This window comes from Danio rerio, chromosome 11, assembly GCF_052040795.2.
Source record: "Danio rerio strain M-AB ecotype USA chromosome 11, GRCz13ab, whole genome shotgun sequence".
Taxonomy (NCBI): domain Eukaryota; kingdom Metazoa; phylum Chordata; class Actinopteri; order Cypriniformes; family Danionidae; genus Danio; species Danio rerio.
In genome coordinates this window covers 27121378-27140016 of record NC_141031.1, presented here as the reverse complement: position 1 = coordinate 27140016, position 18639 = coordinate 27121378, and the positions used below count along the sequence as shown (strand labels likewise).

The 18639-nt window shown below is 31.9% G+C and overlaps 2 protein-coding genes across 3 annotated transcripts in view; one reads left to right on the top strand and one right to left on the bottom strand.

Annotated features, from left to right (window-relative positions):
* Window positions 1-18639, bottom strand: part of syt6b (synaptotagmin VIb) — an 89285-nt gene that overhangs the window by 33010 nt on the left and 37636 nt on the right. The gene's annotated exons all lie outside the window — the stretch shown is intronic.
* Window positions 1412-12616, top strand: LOC147834825 (uncharacterized). Its single transcript, XM_087273716.1, has 5 exons — window positions 1412-1458; window positions 7694-7790; window positions 8245-8355; window positions 10638-12118; window positions 12177-12616. The coding sequence occupies exons 2-4, from the start codon at window positions 7701-7703 to the stop codon at window positions 10779-10781; spliced, it is 345 nt and encodes a 114-aa protein (XP_087129842.1). The 5' UTR covers window positions 1412-1458; window positions 7694-7700; the 3' UTR covers window positions 10782-12118; window positions 12177-12616.

Genomic DNA, 18639 nt, shown 5'->3' with positions numbered 1-18639 from the left:
AAGAGTGATATTAGATGTATCAGAGTTTGATTTATAGTGTATGCGCTGTATACTGAAAAATGTATCACTGCACAATAAATGACACATTAAAATGAATGTTGCTTCTTATCATCGACTTATACAACACTGTAACAGTGAAAAAGAAGAAGAAGAAGAGGAAAAAACTTAGCTTCAAAAACTCTAGAATACACAAGACATTTAAATGAGAAAAAAGTGAAACGGTCAATATGGTGATTAAAGCCCAACCTACTAATACAGAAGCCAATCATTGATCAATATAGACTGAAGTTCGTTTTTACGACAGTTTGGTGGTCAACAAACGCACTGGAATGTGAGCGAATACTTGCTTCACAGACATGAAAAATATATGCAAATAAAGTTTGAAATATGTGCTGTTAAATGAAGCAAGTGCACTTATCTTGCCTTAAAGGGACTTATAATGTTAATAAAGGAAAACAGATTTTAGTGTTGTTTTTTTCTTTTGAAAACATTATTTATGGCATTGTATGAACAATCTGTTATTTATTATCAGGGTTGAAAAAAAACATAATTCCTTTTTAAATATAATCATTAAACATATATATATATATATATATATATATATATATATATATATATATATATATATATATATATATATATATATATATATGTGTATATATATATGTATATATATATGTATATACACACACACACACACACACACACACACACACACACACACACACACACACACACACACACACACACACACACACACACACACACACACATATATATATATATATATATATATATATATATATATATATATATATATATATATATATATATATGTATGTATGTATGGTTTGTCCTCTGTGTACCAATGTGTAACATTTTAAAACTGATGTACAAGGGATTAAATAGATTATTAACTCCTTCCAAGAAACTATTACGTTTCTATTTTCAGAACAATAAACTGATTCAATTATTCAGCTTATTGATTTACCAAGTAAATCAAACACTATACGAAAAGAGATTTATAAAGACTTAACACTTCCTCACAACCTCTACAACTTAATGCAAGGGCCATCAAATGCTACTGAACCCTATCAAAGCCCTGGAGGGGGGAGAGGGTGAAATCTAGTTAAGTGTGCTCCCGCTATTAGCTTGCAGCCATTCACAAGTCCCTGTGGTATACAGTTGTGACAGTTGTGGTCCGGGCCGGCAAAGGCAGCATAAGACTATGCTCGTCCTGATTTTGCCAAGTGCTAGTTGTCCTGAGACCAACATATTTTATGATGACCCAGGGACAACATCTCTATCAGCCAATCAAATGTTATTACATCATCATTATGAGCCTCGTGCAGAGTCCGCCAAAAAACGCAAATTCAAATAAGAAAACACACCCACCCACACACAGGCAACTGCCATTTTCACCAGTGAAGAGGACAGGTGAAGAGGACAAGTGAAGAGGTGAGATCACCGGTTTTCTTCTGTAAGTTTACAGAAGCAGTAATGATTGTAAAATTCATATGTGTTTATGGATTTGTCCCTTTTTTCCAGCGAAGTGAACGAGCAACGTTTAACTTTTGTTTGCATTAAGTTAGCCTAATTAGCCGTCCCTACCTAACGTTAGATTAGCGTGCTGCTCTACCGTTACTGTGACTTACTTTCTGGTATTAATTAAAACAAGCTAACAGTATTTTTTTGAATATTTAAATCTAGCAAACGTTATTAAACGCGACTAAACTTGCCCTCTTGCTAACTTAGCGCCATTTTTTTTCTAATAATTCGGTTTTTAGCATGTATTATGTCATTTTCATTTAAAGACACGCCAGAAATGTGGACCAAAACAGCACTAGTTTAAACACAAGACAGTAACGTTAGTACAGTAACGTTATTTGAGGTGTTAACTTATCTACTGTGAATCGCTGCAAAATTCAACTAACGTTAGTGATATAATTTAATTATTCTGTTAATTATGTTGACCTCAGGTCATGATCGCTTATTTATATATATATATATATATATATATATATATATATATATATATATATATATATATATATATATATATATATATATATATGTGTTAATCTCAGGCCATCATCACTGATTTATTAATATTATTAATACGTTAATCTCAGGTCATCATCACTGATTTATTAATATTATTAATGCGTTAATCTCGTCATCATCACTGATTTATTAATATTAATAATACGTTAACCTCAGGTCATCATCACTGATTTATTAATAATAATATGTTAACTTCAGGTCTTCATCACTGATTTATTAATATTATTAATATGTTAACCTCAGGTCATAATCACTGATTTATTAATATTATTAATATGTTAACCTCAGGTCATCATCACTGATTTATTAATATTATTAATACGTTAACCACAGGTCATCATCACTGATTTATTAATATTAATGCATTAATCTCATGTCATCATCACTGATTTATTAATATTAATAATACGTTAACCTCAGGTCATCATCACTGATTTATTATTATTATTATTAATACTTTAACCACAGGTCATCATCACTGATTTATTAACATTATTAATACATCATCATCACTGATTTATTAATATTACTAATACGTTACAGGTCATCATCACTGATTGAATAATTAATATTAAAATGTTAACCTCAGGTCATCATCACTTATTTATTTATATTATTAATATGTTAACCTCAGGTCATCATTGATTTATTAATATTAAGATGTTAACCTTAGGTCATCATCACTGATTTGTTTATATTATTAATATGTTAACTTCAGGTCATCATCACTGATGTATTATTATTAGTAATTTGTTAACCCCAGGTTATCATCGCTGATTTATTAATATCATTAATATGTTAACCTCAGGTCATCATCACTGATTTATTAATATGTTAACCTCAGGTCATCATCACTGATTTATTAATATTATTAATACGTTAACCTCAGGTCATCATCACTGATTTATTAATATTATTAATATGTTAACCCCAGGTCATCATCACTGACTTATTAATATTATTAATACATTAACCTCAGGTCATCATCACTGATTGATTAATTAATATTAATATGTTAACCTCAGGTCATCATTGATTTATTAATATGTTAACCTCAGGTCATCATCACTGATTTATTAATATTATTAATATGTTAACCTCAGGTCATCATCACTGATTTATTAATATTATTAATATGTTAACCTCAGGTCATCATCACTGATTTATTAATATTATTAATACGTTAACCACAGGTCATCATCACTGATTTATTTATAATAATAATGCGTTAATCTCAGGTCATCATCACTGATTTATTAATATTAAAAATATGTTAACCTCAGGTCATCATCACTGATTTATTAATATTATTAATATGTTAACCTCAGGTCATCATCACTGATTTATTAATATTATTAATACGTTAACCACAGGTCATCATCACTGATTTATTTATAATAATAATGCGTTAATCTCAGGTCATCATCACTGATTTATTAATATTAATAATATGTTAACCTCAGGTCATCATCACTGATTTATTAATATTATTAATACATTAACCACAGGTCATCATCACTGATTTATTTATATTATTAATGCGTTAATCTCAGGTCATCATCACTGATTTATTAATATTATTAATATGTTAACCTCAGGTAGGGTTGTAACGGTATGAATTTTTTACGGTATGATAATCGTCTAAAACAATACCACGGTTTGACGGTTTCGCGGTATACGGTATTAAATAGTAATTCTCATAGCAAAGACCCTGAAAAGATTAAGAACACGTTTTCTGACAGAACAACGGTTTTATTTCATCAAACTTTTGAAAGAACCATTTTAATAGAACTATAGAAGTCTTTTATAAAAATAAACTGAAAAATCTCCCATTTTAATAAATTAAATTAGAAGGAATAAACAAGCAAGGTCTTTTAAGATTAGACAAAAATAAATTTAAACTGTCCGTCCTTATAAGCGGGATAAATGGGAGACCAAAAGTGCAATACCAAGTTTATGGCTGTAAAAATTTAAAGCGTTGTTTTTTTTCAGTCTAGGTTGTGATGAAGAAATGTAAGCATGTTGAGATTTTCAGCACTTAATTTTGACCGCTGAGGTGAGAGAATGTGTCCACTTGTACAATGAACAAATAAAAAAATAAGAAAATAATAAATAATGTGTCAAAGTCCAAATAAACATGGTGCAAATCCTCAGTAAAAAATAGATATAAATATTTACTATACTCTAAATAGTTACATAACGAAACTAGATTCAATATGGATCATCCTTAGGTTTTATGTGCCAGCATGGATATGGTTGTCTGTGGATATGGATTTGGATGTGGTTGTATGCAATGCAGACAAACAGCTGCACCTTCATTTGTGTCTTTTGAAAACAGTAAGAGCAGCAGTTCGTCTTTGCTGTGTCACTGTTTTGTCATGTTTCTGTACTGCTGTGCATGCAAAAGTACTTAGTATGAGAATTATTTCATGCAAAACTTTTTTTTTTTTGCGTTTTATTTAGCCGTGCAGAAATGTATGCCTATCTCTCATTCCGTGTTGTTCAAAAAGCTCAGTGTTGGTCCACAAACAAAAGTGAAACCTATGCTTATTGGTTGTGATATAGCGAGTTTGAACCAATCTGGGCATGGAGGAGGGACAATGCATCAATGTATCATGTCTGGTTTGTCCGGAGACACAGTGACGAGCGTTTCTTTGTCAAATCAGCGTTGTCAAATTTTGATGACGTAACCGCACTGATTCCGGAGCCTCTGGAAGTCCGCGAATGATATGTGATACAGCACTGGAAAGCTGAGATTCTCTTCTTTATGCCAATCTTTAAATTGTATGAATCGGATCAGCGGATCAAAAGTTATTAAACATTTAAGAGCAATACTTATTTTTAGCCGCGGGCGGCTGTCTCGGTCTTTAAGGGTTAAAACCGTTGATATGCAATTGTTCATGGTATGATAATCGTGCACGTTCAAATCGTGGTAAACCGTCATACCGGTATATTGTTACAACCCTAACCTCAGGTCATCATCACTGATTTATTTATACGTTAACCTCAGGTCGTCGATTTATTAATATTATTAATATGTTAACCCCAGGTCATCATCACTGACTTATTAATATTATTAATACATTAACCTCAGGTCATCATCACTGATTAATTAATATTAATATGTTAACCTCAGGTCATCATTGATTTATTAATATTATTAATATGTTAACCTCAGGTCATCATCACTGATTTATTAATATTATTAATATGTTAACCTCAGGTCATCATCACTGATTTATTAATATTATTAATACATTAACCAAAGGTCATCATCACTGATTTATTTATATTATTAATGCGTTAATCTCAGGTCATCATCACTGATTTATTTATATTAATAATGCGTTAATCTCAGGTCATCATCACTGATTTATTAATATTAATAATATGTTAACCTCAGGTCATCATCACTGATTTATTAATATTATTAATACATTAACCAAAGGTCATCATCACTGATTTATTTATATTATTAATGCGTTAATCTCAGGTCATCATCACTGATTTATTAATATTATTATTATTTAACCTCAGGTCATCATCACTGATTTATTAATATTATTAATACATTAACCTCAGGTCATCATCACTGACTGATTAATTAATATTAATATGTTAACCTCAGGTCATCATTGATTTATTCATATTATTATTATGTTAACCTCAGGTCATCATCGCTGATTTATTAATATTATTATTATGTTAACCACAGGTCATCAGCATTGATTTATTTATATTATTAATATGTTGACCTCAGATCATCACTGATTTATTAATATAGTTAACATGTTAACCTGAGGTCATCACTGATTTATTCATATTATTAATATGTTAACCTCAGGTCATCACCACTGATTTATTAATATTATTAATGTGTTAACCTCAGGTCATCATCACTGATTTATTAATTATAATTTGTTAACCTCAGGTCATCATCAAGGATTTATTAATATTATTAATATGTTAACCTCAGGTCATCATCACTGATTTATTAATACGTTAACCTCAGGTCGTCGATTTATTAATATTATTAATATGTTAACCCCAGGTCATCATCACTGACTTATTAATATTATTAATACATTAACCTCAGGTCATCATCACTGATTGATTAATTAATATTAATATGTTAGCAGGGTTCAACGCTAAGGATTTTTTCTACTGGCCCGATTGGACCAGTGGTTCAGATTTTTACTTGCCCTGCCAAAATTTTCACTGGCCCAATAAAAGAAATAAAAAAGTTAGCCACATATATTAAATAATGTTTCACGAAATAATGTCAGGCGGTTCATTCCACTGTGGCGACCCCAGATTAATAAAGGGACAAAACCGAAAAGAAAATGAATGAATGAAATTAATGTCAGTAGTTGTAGAATTTAAATATTTGAAAAATATTTAGCAGTAAAATATAGCAGTATGGAAAACGTGCACGTATTTTATTGCAAAACAAAAGGTGGCTGACTTAAAAGTGACGGCAAACTAAGCAAAACATCACATTTTTTTCGTCATGCTGTACCAATTTAAATGTTTCCTCAAAGTTAGAAACAGACATTTCCTTTAGCCTCATAATTTAATGTCGCGGTCATATTGCCGTCTATTAAAATTTAGTGACAAGGCAGCACTGCCCCGATCGGGCCAGTAACAATTCTGTCTACTGTCCCGAGCATCTCTCACACTGGCCCCGGGCCATCGGGAAGTCCTTACTGTAGAGCCCTGGTTAACCTCAGGTCATCATTGATTTATTAATATTATTAATATGTTAACCTCAGGTCATCATCACTGATTTATTAATATTATTAATATGTTAACCACAGGTCATCATCACTGATTTATTAATATAATTAACATGTTAACCTCAGGTCATCACTGATTTATTAATATAATTAACATGTTAACCTCAGGTCATCATCACTGATTTATTAATATTATTAATGTGTTAACCTCAGGTCATCATCACTGATTTATTCATTTTAATTTGTTAACCTCAGGTCATCATCACGGATTTATTAATATTATTCATATGTTAACCTCAGGTCACTATCACTGATTTATTAATATTATTACTACGTTAACCACAGGTCTTAATCTCTGATTTATTAATATTATTAATACGTTAACCTCAGCTCGTCGATTTATTAATATTATTAATATGTTAACCTCAGGTCATCATCACTGATTTATTAATATTGTTAATACGTTAACCTCAGGTCATCATCACTGATTTATTTATTTTAATAATACGTTAACCTCAGGTTATCATCGCTGATTTATTAATATCATTAATACAATAAACTCAGGTCATCATCATTGATTTATTAATATACTGGTCATCATCACTGATTTATTAATATTATTAATATGCTAACCTCAGGTCATCATCACTGATTTATTAATAATACGTTAACCTCAGGTCATCAATGTTAATATTGTGAATTTTTACTTTATATTAGCAAATTCGGGTCAAAATTGGTATTTGCTAGATGTTGATTTCATGCATTGCAAAAATAGTTTTTTCTAGAGAAGGTAAATAACAGTAAACAACAAAATGCATTCTTTGGAGAGCAAACATTTGTAATATTTTGTATTTGTTTTCTCTATCTTAAAGTTTATAGTATTTATTTTTTAGGTGTTTTATGGTTGATAAAGACCAGGCTGAAGTCAATGCCATCCGTAAGGTGTTCAACGAGTCAGACATTCTCCTTTGTTGGTACCATGTAACGCAAGTAAGTACTAAGTTATGATACTGCTTTTGTTTTTCCTCATTTTATAGATTCATATTCTATTTTTATCAACTGTCATATTAATATATTTTTTATGTAAATCTCTAACAGTATTACCATTCACATTTTTTTTTTTTATCTTCAGTTGCTAATGAATCAGTGGATTGAGCTTAAGCTTATTTCACATTGCAACATGTCACACAACATACTGTAATATTACTTGACATTATCTGGGTATTAATGTGTGTTTATGTCAGTCATCGATGCACTTAAGCAAAAAAAAAAGTTCAAACTTTTGCTGAGCTATAGCAATAACATATATTGTTTTTACTTTGATTTGAGTACCCCTTAACTTGAAGCTTATAATACTTGATCCTAATAATGTCGAATGTGTCATGGAAGTTCTGACCATATTAAATATGTTGTGTTACGTTTTTCCACCATTTATTACACACAGGCAGTAACTCGTTGGCTGTCAATATCTGAATCTGGTGTGAATGGACCTGAAAAGACAGATTCAAGAGCGCACATCATACAGTTTATGTCAGAGATGAAATGCTGTTCAAAGGTGTGTTGCTATTTGTTTTAGGGTGCTTTCACACCTATACTTTTGTTTCAGAACCTGTCTTGTTTGCCCAGTTAGCGCGGTTCGTTTGGCATATGTGAACAAGGCAATTGCGCTCTATTCCACGCCAAAGTAATCGCTCCGAGACCGCCTGAGTGAGGTAGTCTCGGCTCGATTGAAACGAACCCTGGAGTGGTTCGTTTGCAGTGAGAAAGCGATCCGATCCGAGCACGGTTATTACAGTGTTTTATGGATATGTGATAGGCATACGGCTATATGAAGAGAGAATTATGAGTAGGGTGGGAAGTTTCGCAAGTCTCCGGATGCCCGAAAACGAGTGATGACCTCCCCGTAATCTCGCATCACCCTCCCGGTCCTCAAATAGGCATCGTCGCGCACCCTTCTCACCCCTCCCCACCGCATCTCTCCTCAGACACGTCGCGCGTGCGCGCCTCGTCAATCACCACCAAACCACCACCTCCCCCTGACAGCTGAGCGGAACGCTGCAAAAAAAACCCTGGCACTCTGACCAATGTGAGGAGAGTTTACTCGCACTTGACTTGTATTAGCTCTTTTGGTCCGATTAGAAATTTTGCAGTCTGAAAGTGAACCGCTCCAAGAGCAAAGAGCAACAATGTTAACATTTTTAATCTCTTTTTCGGAACAACTAAATCAATTGACAGGTGTGAAAGCACCCTTATAGTACAATTGTATGTTCTAATGTGTCATTCTACTTTGGTAACAAGCTTGTAACATGCATTATTAATATGTGAAAAAATTATGTTAATGACAGCTAATATAAAATGGTAACCCACATACAGTATGAAGAGTTCAGATGCAAAAGCCTCTAAGTCAGGTCTCAAACTGCCGACCCTCAAACCATTTGCGGCCCTGCCTCCTCCATCCGGCCCACAACTGACATCAAAAATATAATGATATTCAGCCCATCAAAACATATATTTTTGAATCGCTATCATTGTTGTGCTATCACATACTTCTGGTTTTGACTCCCCACCTACTGGACATTTAAAGTTACATTTTAAGTGACAGGGTTACTTTCGATTTCTCTCAGTGTGCGGTCAAGAGTAACACATGCAGATTATTTCCGGGGCTGATTTAAACATTGAAAAATATGTCCGCAAGCGCTCTATTTTTGTAAATATTCAAGGGTCATTTGATTATAATCAGTTTTATACCCCCTGTACTTTGTTGTACAAACACCTTTTTATGGCTTACACATGTTTGTGTAAATATGATAGTTTTGCTAATATTCGATTCAAATGGTCTCATGAATAGATTTTCCTCATATACATATTAAGATTTGGATAAATGTGCATTAGTAAAATTTTACTGTTGGCTGTATTGAACATGTTAAAGTAAATATGAATATGTACATCCTTATCCCCTCATTTTATTTTTACCAAAAAGAATGATATTGAGAAGAACGATTGCTAGCAACGTCAATAAAGTTACCCAAACTACATTCTACTGTCGTACGCTGAAAATTAGCATATTTTCCAGCCTTTATTGTTTATGCTGTTATTTAACTTTAAAGGCAATGTAAAAACACACCTTACCATTAAAGTTCAATTACAGAACCTACACACAGGAGCTGTAGAAAAAATTCTAATTTTAAGAGAAATTTTCAGATAACACTTGCATCTGGCCTCTTCTCACTCACACACAATTACTCTCCTTCAAAAATGAATTTTTGCTGCTTATCAACTGTGTTCAGAAATAAACTAGGCTAGGTGTGCAGAGTTTCATAGATTAACTTTACATATTTTACACACATTTGTAAGCATTCCATTTATATTAACAACCTTAATTAATACCTTTTTAGGTCAGTTTAAAGTACATTTTACAGCATGAGCTAAATGTTTTTGTTTTAAATAAAGATATATTTTAATTCTGTTCTGAATAACATTTCAGATCATGGATCTTACATAGTCCAAAAGGAATTGATTAAATTTATAATAATTTGATTAAATGTGAAACTATGATTTTATAATTTATGATAACTTTGCAACTTTTCTTTTTTGTTATAAACATGGATTGTTTGGTGGGTCTGTTTTAGTTACTGCAAATAGTATTATGTTATGTTGTTTTATCCAGTCATAGACCTACAGTGATTTAGACAGTATAAGAACAATAAAGATTCTCAGTAGATTTACCATACACACTGGGGTATATGTCTTTGTGAAGGATTATTTAATGAGCTAAAAATCTACAGCAGTTCTTATGCTAACATCATGAAACATGATTTTCCTTGTCAATTTTTACAGGCACAAGAATTTAAGGAAAAGGCTGAGATGTTTCACTGCCAGTTTAGGAACTTCAAATATGTCTGCAAGTACTTCAGGAACAACTGGGAGACAATTGGTCATCTGTGGTCTAACTTTGGAAGATGCTATAAACAGAGACTCTGACACAAACAGGGTGACTGGTCTGAAATACGCGATAAACCCCCATGAAAAACGCAAGTGTTGGCAGGTGTGCTCACCAGTTTAATATTTGATCTGCTATAGTTAGAAATCAGACTATTATATCTTTTAAACGTAACGCCTGTTTCACACCGCAAGCGTCAGCGGCGCGTGTTTTTTTGGCATCCATGTTAACAGATTAGAACTTTCTTACCGCACGCAGCAGCGTGTCAGTGAGCATCGCTGAAGCAGCAGTGCAGCGATAGCGCTGCTCACGCTCAATTAAAGTGACAGTGCATTGATAATGACCTAAATACATTGAATAACAGTAAAAAGTAACAATTTTACCCAATAAATGTCAATAATATAAACTGATTTACATATAGTCAATCAAATGAACTTAAACTAATAAAAACTGCAACAAACCTTTATTTCGGCTCGAACTACAAAACCAATAGTAAAACAGTTTTAGTATCAGTTTTGTTGGAGAGGGGAAGTGATTTACGGGAATTGTAGTCCATAGCAAAGCGTATTGTGGGTAGTGTAGTTCGACACCCATGCTGGATGATGTGAACTCACTGTGTGCTGTGCAGCTTAAGCAGAGGAAGAAAGCTTTATTCGGCTTTGCTTTGTTCGCTCAAGTTATTTCACCTGGGAGCTGTTTGCACTGTGAACCTGACAACACGAAAATAAGTAAAAGAAGGGCATGCATTGATCACTTTTATCCGTCTCATCCTTTGCACGAGCATAAATTAACATGCAGTTACTCTGCCGCTGGACATTACTGAAGTGGATTATGTATAAATATCATTATAACTACTGTATAGATATAACTATAGGCTTACAACATCCTGTCAATCAAAAACCAAATATCACTGGCGATTGTCTTCTGACGTACTCCTCATAGAGTTTGAGAAGCATACAGGACTGTTTGATCTATAAAATTTGTAAAATAAAGATTTGCAGGTGTGAAACAGCCGTAAGGACTTATTATGCGGTTCTGTCGCCATCTTGTGGATAGAAAACGTCAACTGTCGACGACGAGCTGTCTCTCAGAAATTGTAAATATTTTAAAATAAGCACTATTCTTGCAAATAAACTGCATAGTTGCAATCAAAACAACTACATTCTCAACTAAAAAAAGCCTCAAAAGTATATTTTGTTGTGTAACAGCAATAATATTTGTCAAACTGTAGTGTCTGCTGTATGTGGGCGGAGTTATACACAAAGGGTAAAAAGGTAGTACGGATGCTTAAATATATCACGGCTATCAGCCAATTCAAAATCCAGACAGAATTGTTGTGTGTGTATGTATATGTGTGTGTGTGTATATATATATATATGTATATATATATATATATATATATATATATATATATATATATATATATATATATATAGTTAAAAAATATTTACTATTTTCCCAAGTGTATATAACCACTACTGTAAGAAAATGTCAGAATCTGGTACATTCTTTCTGTATTATCTTTGCTTGAACTGACCCGATCTAATCCTGTTTATATTAATTGAACCTGCTCCCGACCAGGTTTGAGCTACCAGAACTGTTGCTATGACAACAACTCTCGGATCAGTTTTGAAGAACGAAACGATCCTGAATCGTGTCAAATCGTCATTATCCAAATCCAGCTAACTGAGTAATCCACGTACGAAGAACTGACCCTAGATGTCGGTTTTGCTATTAAACCAAGAAGAAAACGCAAAGAAAACAAGTTTTTTTTTTATTTTATTTTGTACAGTATATCTGATATCAGTTTAGAACATAACATTTACAATAGAACAACTGTCTAAAATGAAATAAAATTCTAATTGTAAAAACGTAATCTGAGTTTTGTTTTTGTTTACCACCTTAGTTGTGTACTAAGCTTATTTCAGGCAGTCCTCTAGAAAGGAAGAAGAAAACATCAACTGCGAGAGGTTCCAAGAAATGAGTTGCCAAATCAAAGCATGATTCAAGGCCCAGGTTTTGCACATTTATCTTGTTCAATGCTCCTCCTGAAAAACAAACAAACAATAATGTTACTTGCAATCACGAGTTGCCTGTTATACAAAATTACAAAAGATGCTAGATTTTCATTTTCTAGTTGATAAATTGACTTCTTGATAAAGGGACAAGACAACAGGCTGAAAAGTTTGTACTATGTTAATATTACAATAAAACACATCACGTTTAATAAAACACTATAACATCTCCAAAAACTGCTACTTTTCCATGCCATAAGAGAGTTTGTGCTGCTGGGCCTAGTAAATCTGAAATGGTTTTACACAAAACTACAATCTAGAAGCTCAATCCTTAACATGTGTTTAAAATTTCAGCTTTAAACAGACTTAAAGAGTTTATTAGGTATTAAAGAGTTAAGAAAGTCTGAACAAAATATTTATTGCTTGTTTTTATGTAAAAACACACACACACACACACACACACACGCACATATGTGTGTGTGTGTGTGTGCGTGTATATATATATGATTTTTAAAAGATGATTTTAATAAATCCGAGATGATGACCTGAAGTTAACGTACTAATAATATTACAAATCAGTGATGATGACCTGAGGTTAACATATTATTATTATTAAAAAAATCAGTGATGATAACCTGAGGTTAACATATTAATAAATCAGTGATGATGACATGAGGTTAAGATATTATTAATATTAATAAATTAGTGATGATTACCTGAGGTTAAGATATTAATAAATCTGTAATGATGATGTATTAATAATATTAATAAATCAGTGATGATGACCTGAGGTTAACATATTAATAAATCAGTGATGATGACGTATTAATAATATTAATAAATCAGTGATGATGACCTGAGGTTAACATATTAATATTAATAAATCAGTGATGATGATGTATTAATAATATTAATAAATCAGTGATGATGACCTGAGGTTAACATATTAATAACATTAGTAAATCAGTGATGATGACCTGAGGTTAACATATTAATAATATTAATAAATCAGTGATGATGACCTGAGGTTAACATATTAATAAATCAGTGATGATGACGTATTAATAATATTAATAAATCAGTGATGATGACCTGAGGTTAACATATTAATAAATCAGTGATGATGACGTATTAATAATAATATTAATAAATCAGTGATGATGACCTGAGGTTAACATGTTAATATTATTAATAAATCAGGGATGATGACCTGAGGTTAACATAATAATAATATTAATAAAACAGTGATGATGACCTGTGGTTAACAAGTTAACATTAGTAAATCAGTGATTATGACCTGTGATTAACGTATTAATAATATTAATAAATCAGTGAATATGACCTGAGGTTAACATATTATTATTATAAATAAATCAGTGATGATAACCTGAGGTTAACATATTAATAAATCAGTGATGATGACCTGAGGTTAAGATATTATTAATATTAATAAATCAGTGATGATGACCTGAGGTTAAGATATTATTAATATTAATAAATCAGTGATGATGACCTGAGGTTAACATATTAATAATATTAATAAATCAGTGATGACCTGAGGTTAACATATTAATAAATCAGTGATGATGACGTATTAATAAATCAGTGATGATGACCTGAGGTTAACATATTAATAATATTAATAAATCAGTGATGATGACCTGAGGTTAACATATTAATAATATCAATAAATCAGTGATGATGACGTATTAATAATATTAATAAATCAGTGATGATGACCTGAGGTTAACATATTAATAAATCAGTGATGATGACGTATTAATAATAATATTAATAAATCAGTGATGATGACCTGAGGTTAACATGTTAATATTATTAATAAATCAGGGATGATGACCTGAGGTTAACATAATAATAATATTAATAAAACAGTGATGATGACCTGTGGTTAACATGTTAACATTAGTAAATCAGTGATTATGACCTGTGATTAACGTATTAATAATATTAATAAATCAGTGAATATGACCTGAGGTTAACATATTATTATTATAAATAAATCAGTGATGATAACCTGAGGTTAACATATTAATAAATCAGTGATGATGACCTGAGGTTAAGATATTATTAATATTAATAAATCAGTGATGATGACCTGAGGTTAACATATTAATAAATCAGTGATGATGACGTGTTAATAATAATTATAAATCAGTGATGATGACCTGAGGTTAACATGTTTATAATATTAATAAATCAGAGATGACCTGAGGCTAACATAATAATAATATTATTAAATCAGTGAGGATGACCTGAGGTTAACATATTAATAAATCAGTGAGGATGACCTGAGGTTAACATATTAATAAATCTGTGATGATGACCTGTGGTTAACATGTTAACATTAGTAAATCAGTGATTATGACCTGTGGTTAACGTATTAATAATATTAATAAATCAGTGATGATGACCTGAGGTTAACATATTATTATTATTAATAAATCAGTGATGATAACCTGAGGTTAACCTATTAATAAATCAGTGATGATGACCTGAGGTTAAGATATTATTAATATTAATAAATCAGTGATGATGACCTGAGGTTAACATATTAATAAATCAGTGATGATGACGTATTAATAATATTAATAAATCAGTGATGATGACCTGAGGTTAACATATTAATAAATCAGTGATGATGACGTATTAATAATATTAATAAATCAGTGATGATGACCTGAGGTTAAAGTATTAATAATATTAATAAATCAGCTATGATGACCTGAGGTTAACATATTAATAATATTAATAAATCAATTATCATGACCTGTGGTTAACGTATTTATAATATTAATAAATCAGTGATGATGACCTGAGGTTAACATATTATTATTATTAATAAATCAGTGATGATAACCTGAGGTTAACATATTAATAAATCAGTGATAATGACCTGATGTTAAGATATTAACAATATTAATAAATCAGCGATGATGACCTGAGGTTGATTAAATAATATTAATAAATCAGTGATGATGACCTGAGGTTAAGATATTAACAATATTTATAAATCAGCGATGATGACCTGAGGTTAAGATATTAACAATATTAATAAATCAGTGATGATGACCTGTGGTTAACATATTAATAATATTAATAAATCAGTGATAATGACCTGTGGTTAACATGTTATCATTAATAAATCAGTGATTATGACCTGTGGTTAATGTATTAATAATATTAATAAATCAGTGATGATGACCTGAGGTTAACATATTATTATTAATAATAAATCAGTGATAATAACTTGAGGTTAACATATTAATAAATCAGTGATGATGACCTGAGGTTAACACATTAATAATATTAATAAATCAGCGATGATGACCTGAGGATAACATATTAATAATATTAATAAATCAGTGATGATGACCTGAGGTTAACATATTAATAAATCAGTGATGATGACGTATTAATAATATTAATAAATCAGTGATGATGACCTGAGGTTAACATATTAATAATATTAATAAATCAGTGATGATGACCTGAGGTTAACATATTAATAATATTAATAAATCAGTGATGATGACCTCAGGTTAACATATTCATAATTTTAATAAATCAGTCATGATGACCTGTGGATAACATATTAATAATATTAATAAATCAGTGATGATGACCTGAGGTTAACATATTAAATATATTAATAAATTAGTGATGATGACCTGAGGTTAACATATTAACAAATCAGTGATGATGACCTGAGTTTAACATATTAATAATATTAATAAATCAGTGATTATGACCTGAGGTTAACATACTCATAATTTTAATAAATCATTGTTGATGACCTGAGGTTAACATATTAATAATATTAATAAATCAGTGATGATGACCTGAGTTTACATATTAAATATATTAATAAATCAGTGATGATGACCGGAGGTTAAAATATAAATGATATTAATAAACCTGTGATGATGCCAACATATTTAACAGAATAAATAATGAAATCACTAACGTTAGTTGAATTTTGCAGCGATTCACAGTAGTTAAGTTAACACCTCAAATAACCTACTGTCTTGTGTTTAAACTAGTGCTGTTTTGGTCCACATTTCTGGCGTGTCTTTAAATGAAATTGACATAATACATGTTAAAAACCGAATTATTAGGAAAAAATGGCGCTAAGTTAGCAAGAGGGCAAGTTTAGTCGCGTTTAATAACGTTTGCTAGATTTAAATATTCAAAAAAATACTGTTAGCTTGTTTTAATTAATACCAGAAAGTAAGTCACAGTAACGGTAGAGCAGCACGCTAATCTAACGTTAGGTAGGGACGGCTAATTAGGCTAACTTAATGCAAACAAAAGTTAAACGTTGCTCGTTCACTTCGCTGGAAAAAAGGGACAAATCCATAAACATATGAATTTTACAATCATTACTGCTTCTGTAAACTTACAGAAGAAAACCGGTGATCTCACCTCTTCACTTGTCCTCTTCACCTGTCCTCTTCACTGGTGAAAATGGCAGTTGCCTGTGTGTGGGTGGGTGTGTTTTCTTATTTGAATTTGCGTTTTTTGGCGGACTCTGCAGGAGGCTCATAATGATGACGTAATAACATTTGATTGGCTGATAGAGATGTTGTCCCTGGGTCATCATAAAATATGTTGGTCTCAGGACAACTAGCACTTGGCAAAATCAGGACGAGCATAAGACTATAGTCCCTTTTAATGAATAGAACAACATGCTTGTTATCAGTGCTCGAAACACAGCCTTAATGCAGATACAAAGCACTTTAATAAAGCATCTCAGAAATGCTTCATTAAAATCACACTATTTATAGTTGTGTCGGTGTGTTGCTATGATTTGCTCTTTTTAATCATTTATTTCGTTCACTGCAGGACCAAGTATTCCCAGCATGAACAAAACTGCAGGGTAAATTGATGCCAGTAATAAGATCTTACGTCCTGCAGATAAGCTGGTAGTCTTTATACAGCTCCAAATAACACCAAATGCTTGCATCAATCGCAGAGTTCAAGGCCTTAAAATGTGAAAGCAGAGTGGATTAAATAAAAACCACTGGCATTAATATTTCCCTCCGCCCTTGCAGTGGCCACGTTGACAACATGGGAAAGTCGTCTTCTTCCATGCTCTACTCCAGCAGCAATTTGCAGACAAGCAATTACTCTGATTGCTGAGCGGTAATGGCCATAGGCTAACCTCCGATTACCTCTCTATTGTAGTTTGAGTGGACCTAGTGCATAAAACCCATTTCAGCAGTTCAGTTATTGGTCTTATGTTATGTCTCTGTTGAGCCCTTAGACTTCAGGAACATTGATCAAACTGCTTCACAACAGTGTGATTCAAGCAGTCAAAGACTCTTATAGCAACTAAACAAGTTATGGATGCTTTTCTGTAAATGGAAATTGCTCTATGAGAATGCTTATGTAGAGAAACAATGAAAATGGTCAGAAGAACAACATACTCCTTATTTTAGGCAGAGGCAGGCCTGGAGTGGCCAATTCCTGGTGGGCCACTCATGAATTGGGCCTGGCCAGGTAAAGCCCTGCTCACACTGTGCCATTTCAGCCATAATTTAATCATCTTGAGACCAATTTGGGAAATAATAAAAGATTTGTGAGATCTGTAGTCTTTGATTCTTGGTTTGACATGTTCGCCAACAGCCTCTTAATGGTCATTGCAATTAGATTTTCCTGCTGATTAAGTTCTGGCAGTGTCAGAAGTCAGACAGTATCCTACAGTGTAAGAACAGCTGTGACGACGAGCGTAAATCTAAGAACGAATAGGATCTGATGGCACAATCAGCTCAAAACACAGCGAGTAATTGTCAAAAAAAGTTTTTTTTCCTCTGCTTTTATTATTGAGATCATTTATGTTTATGTTTGCCGCAAGGCATCATTT

Coding starts and splice junctions, on each gene's coding strand:
- LOC147834825 (XM_087273716.1), top strand. CDS start 7,701: ATGGTTGATAAAGACCAGGCTGAAGTCAATGCCATCCGTAAGGTGTTC. Junction 7,791..8,244: donor GTTGGTACCATGTAACGCAA/GTAAGTACTAAG, acceptor TATTACACACAG/GCAGTAACTCGTTGGCTGTC. Junction 8,356..10,637: donor AGATGAAATGCTGTTCAAAG/GTGTGTTGCTAT, acceptor CAATTTTTACAG/GCACAAGAATTTAAGGAAAA.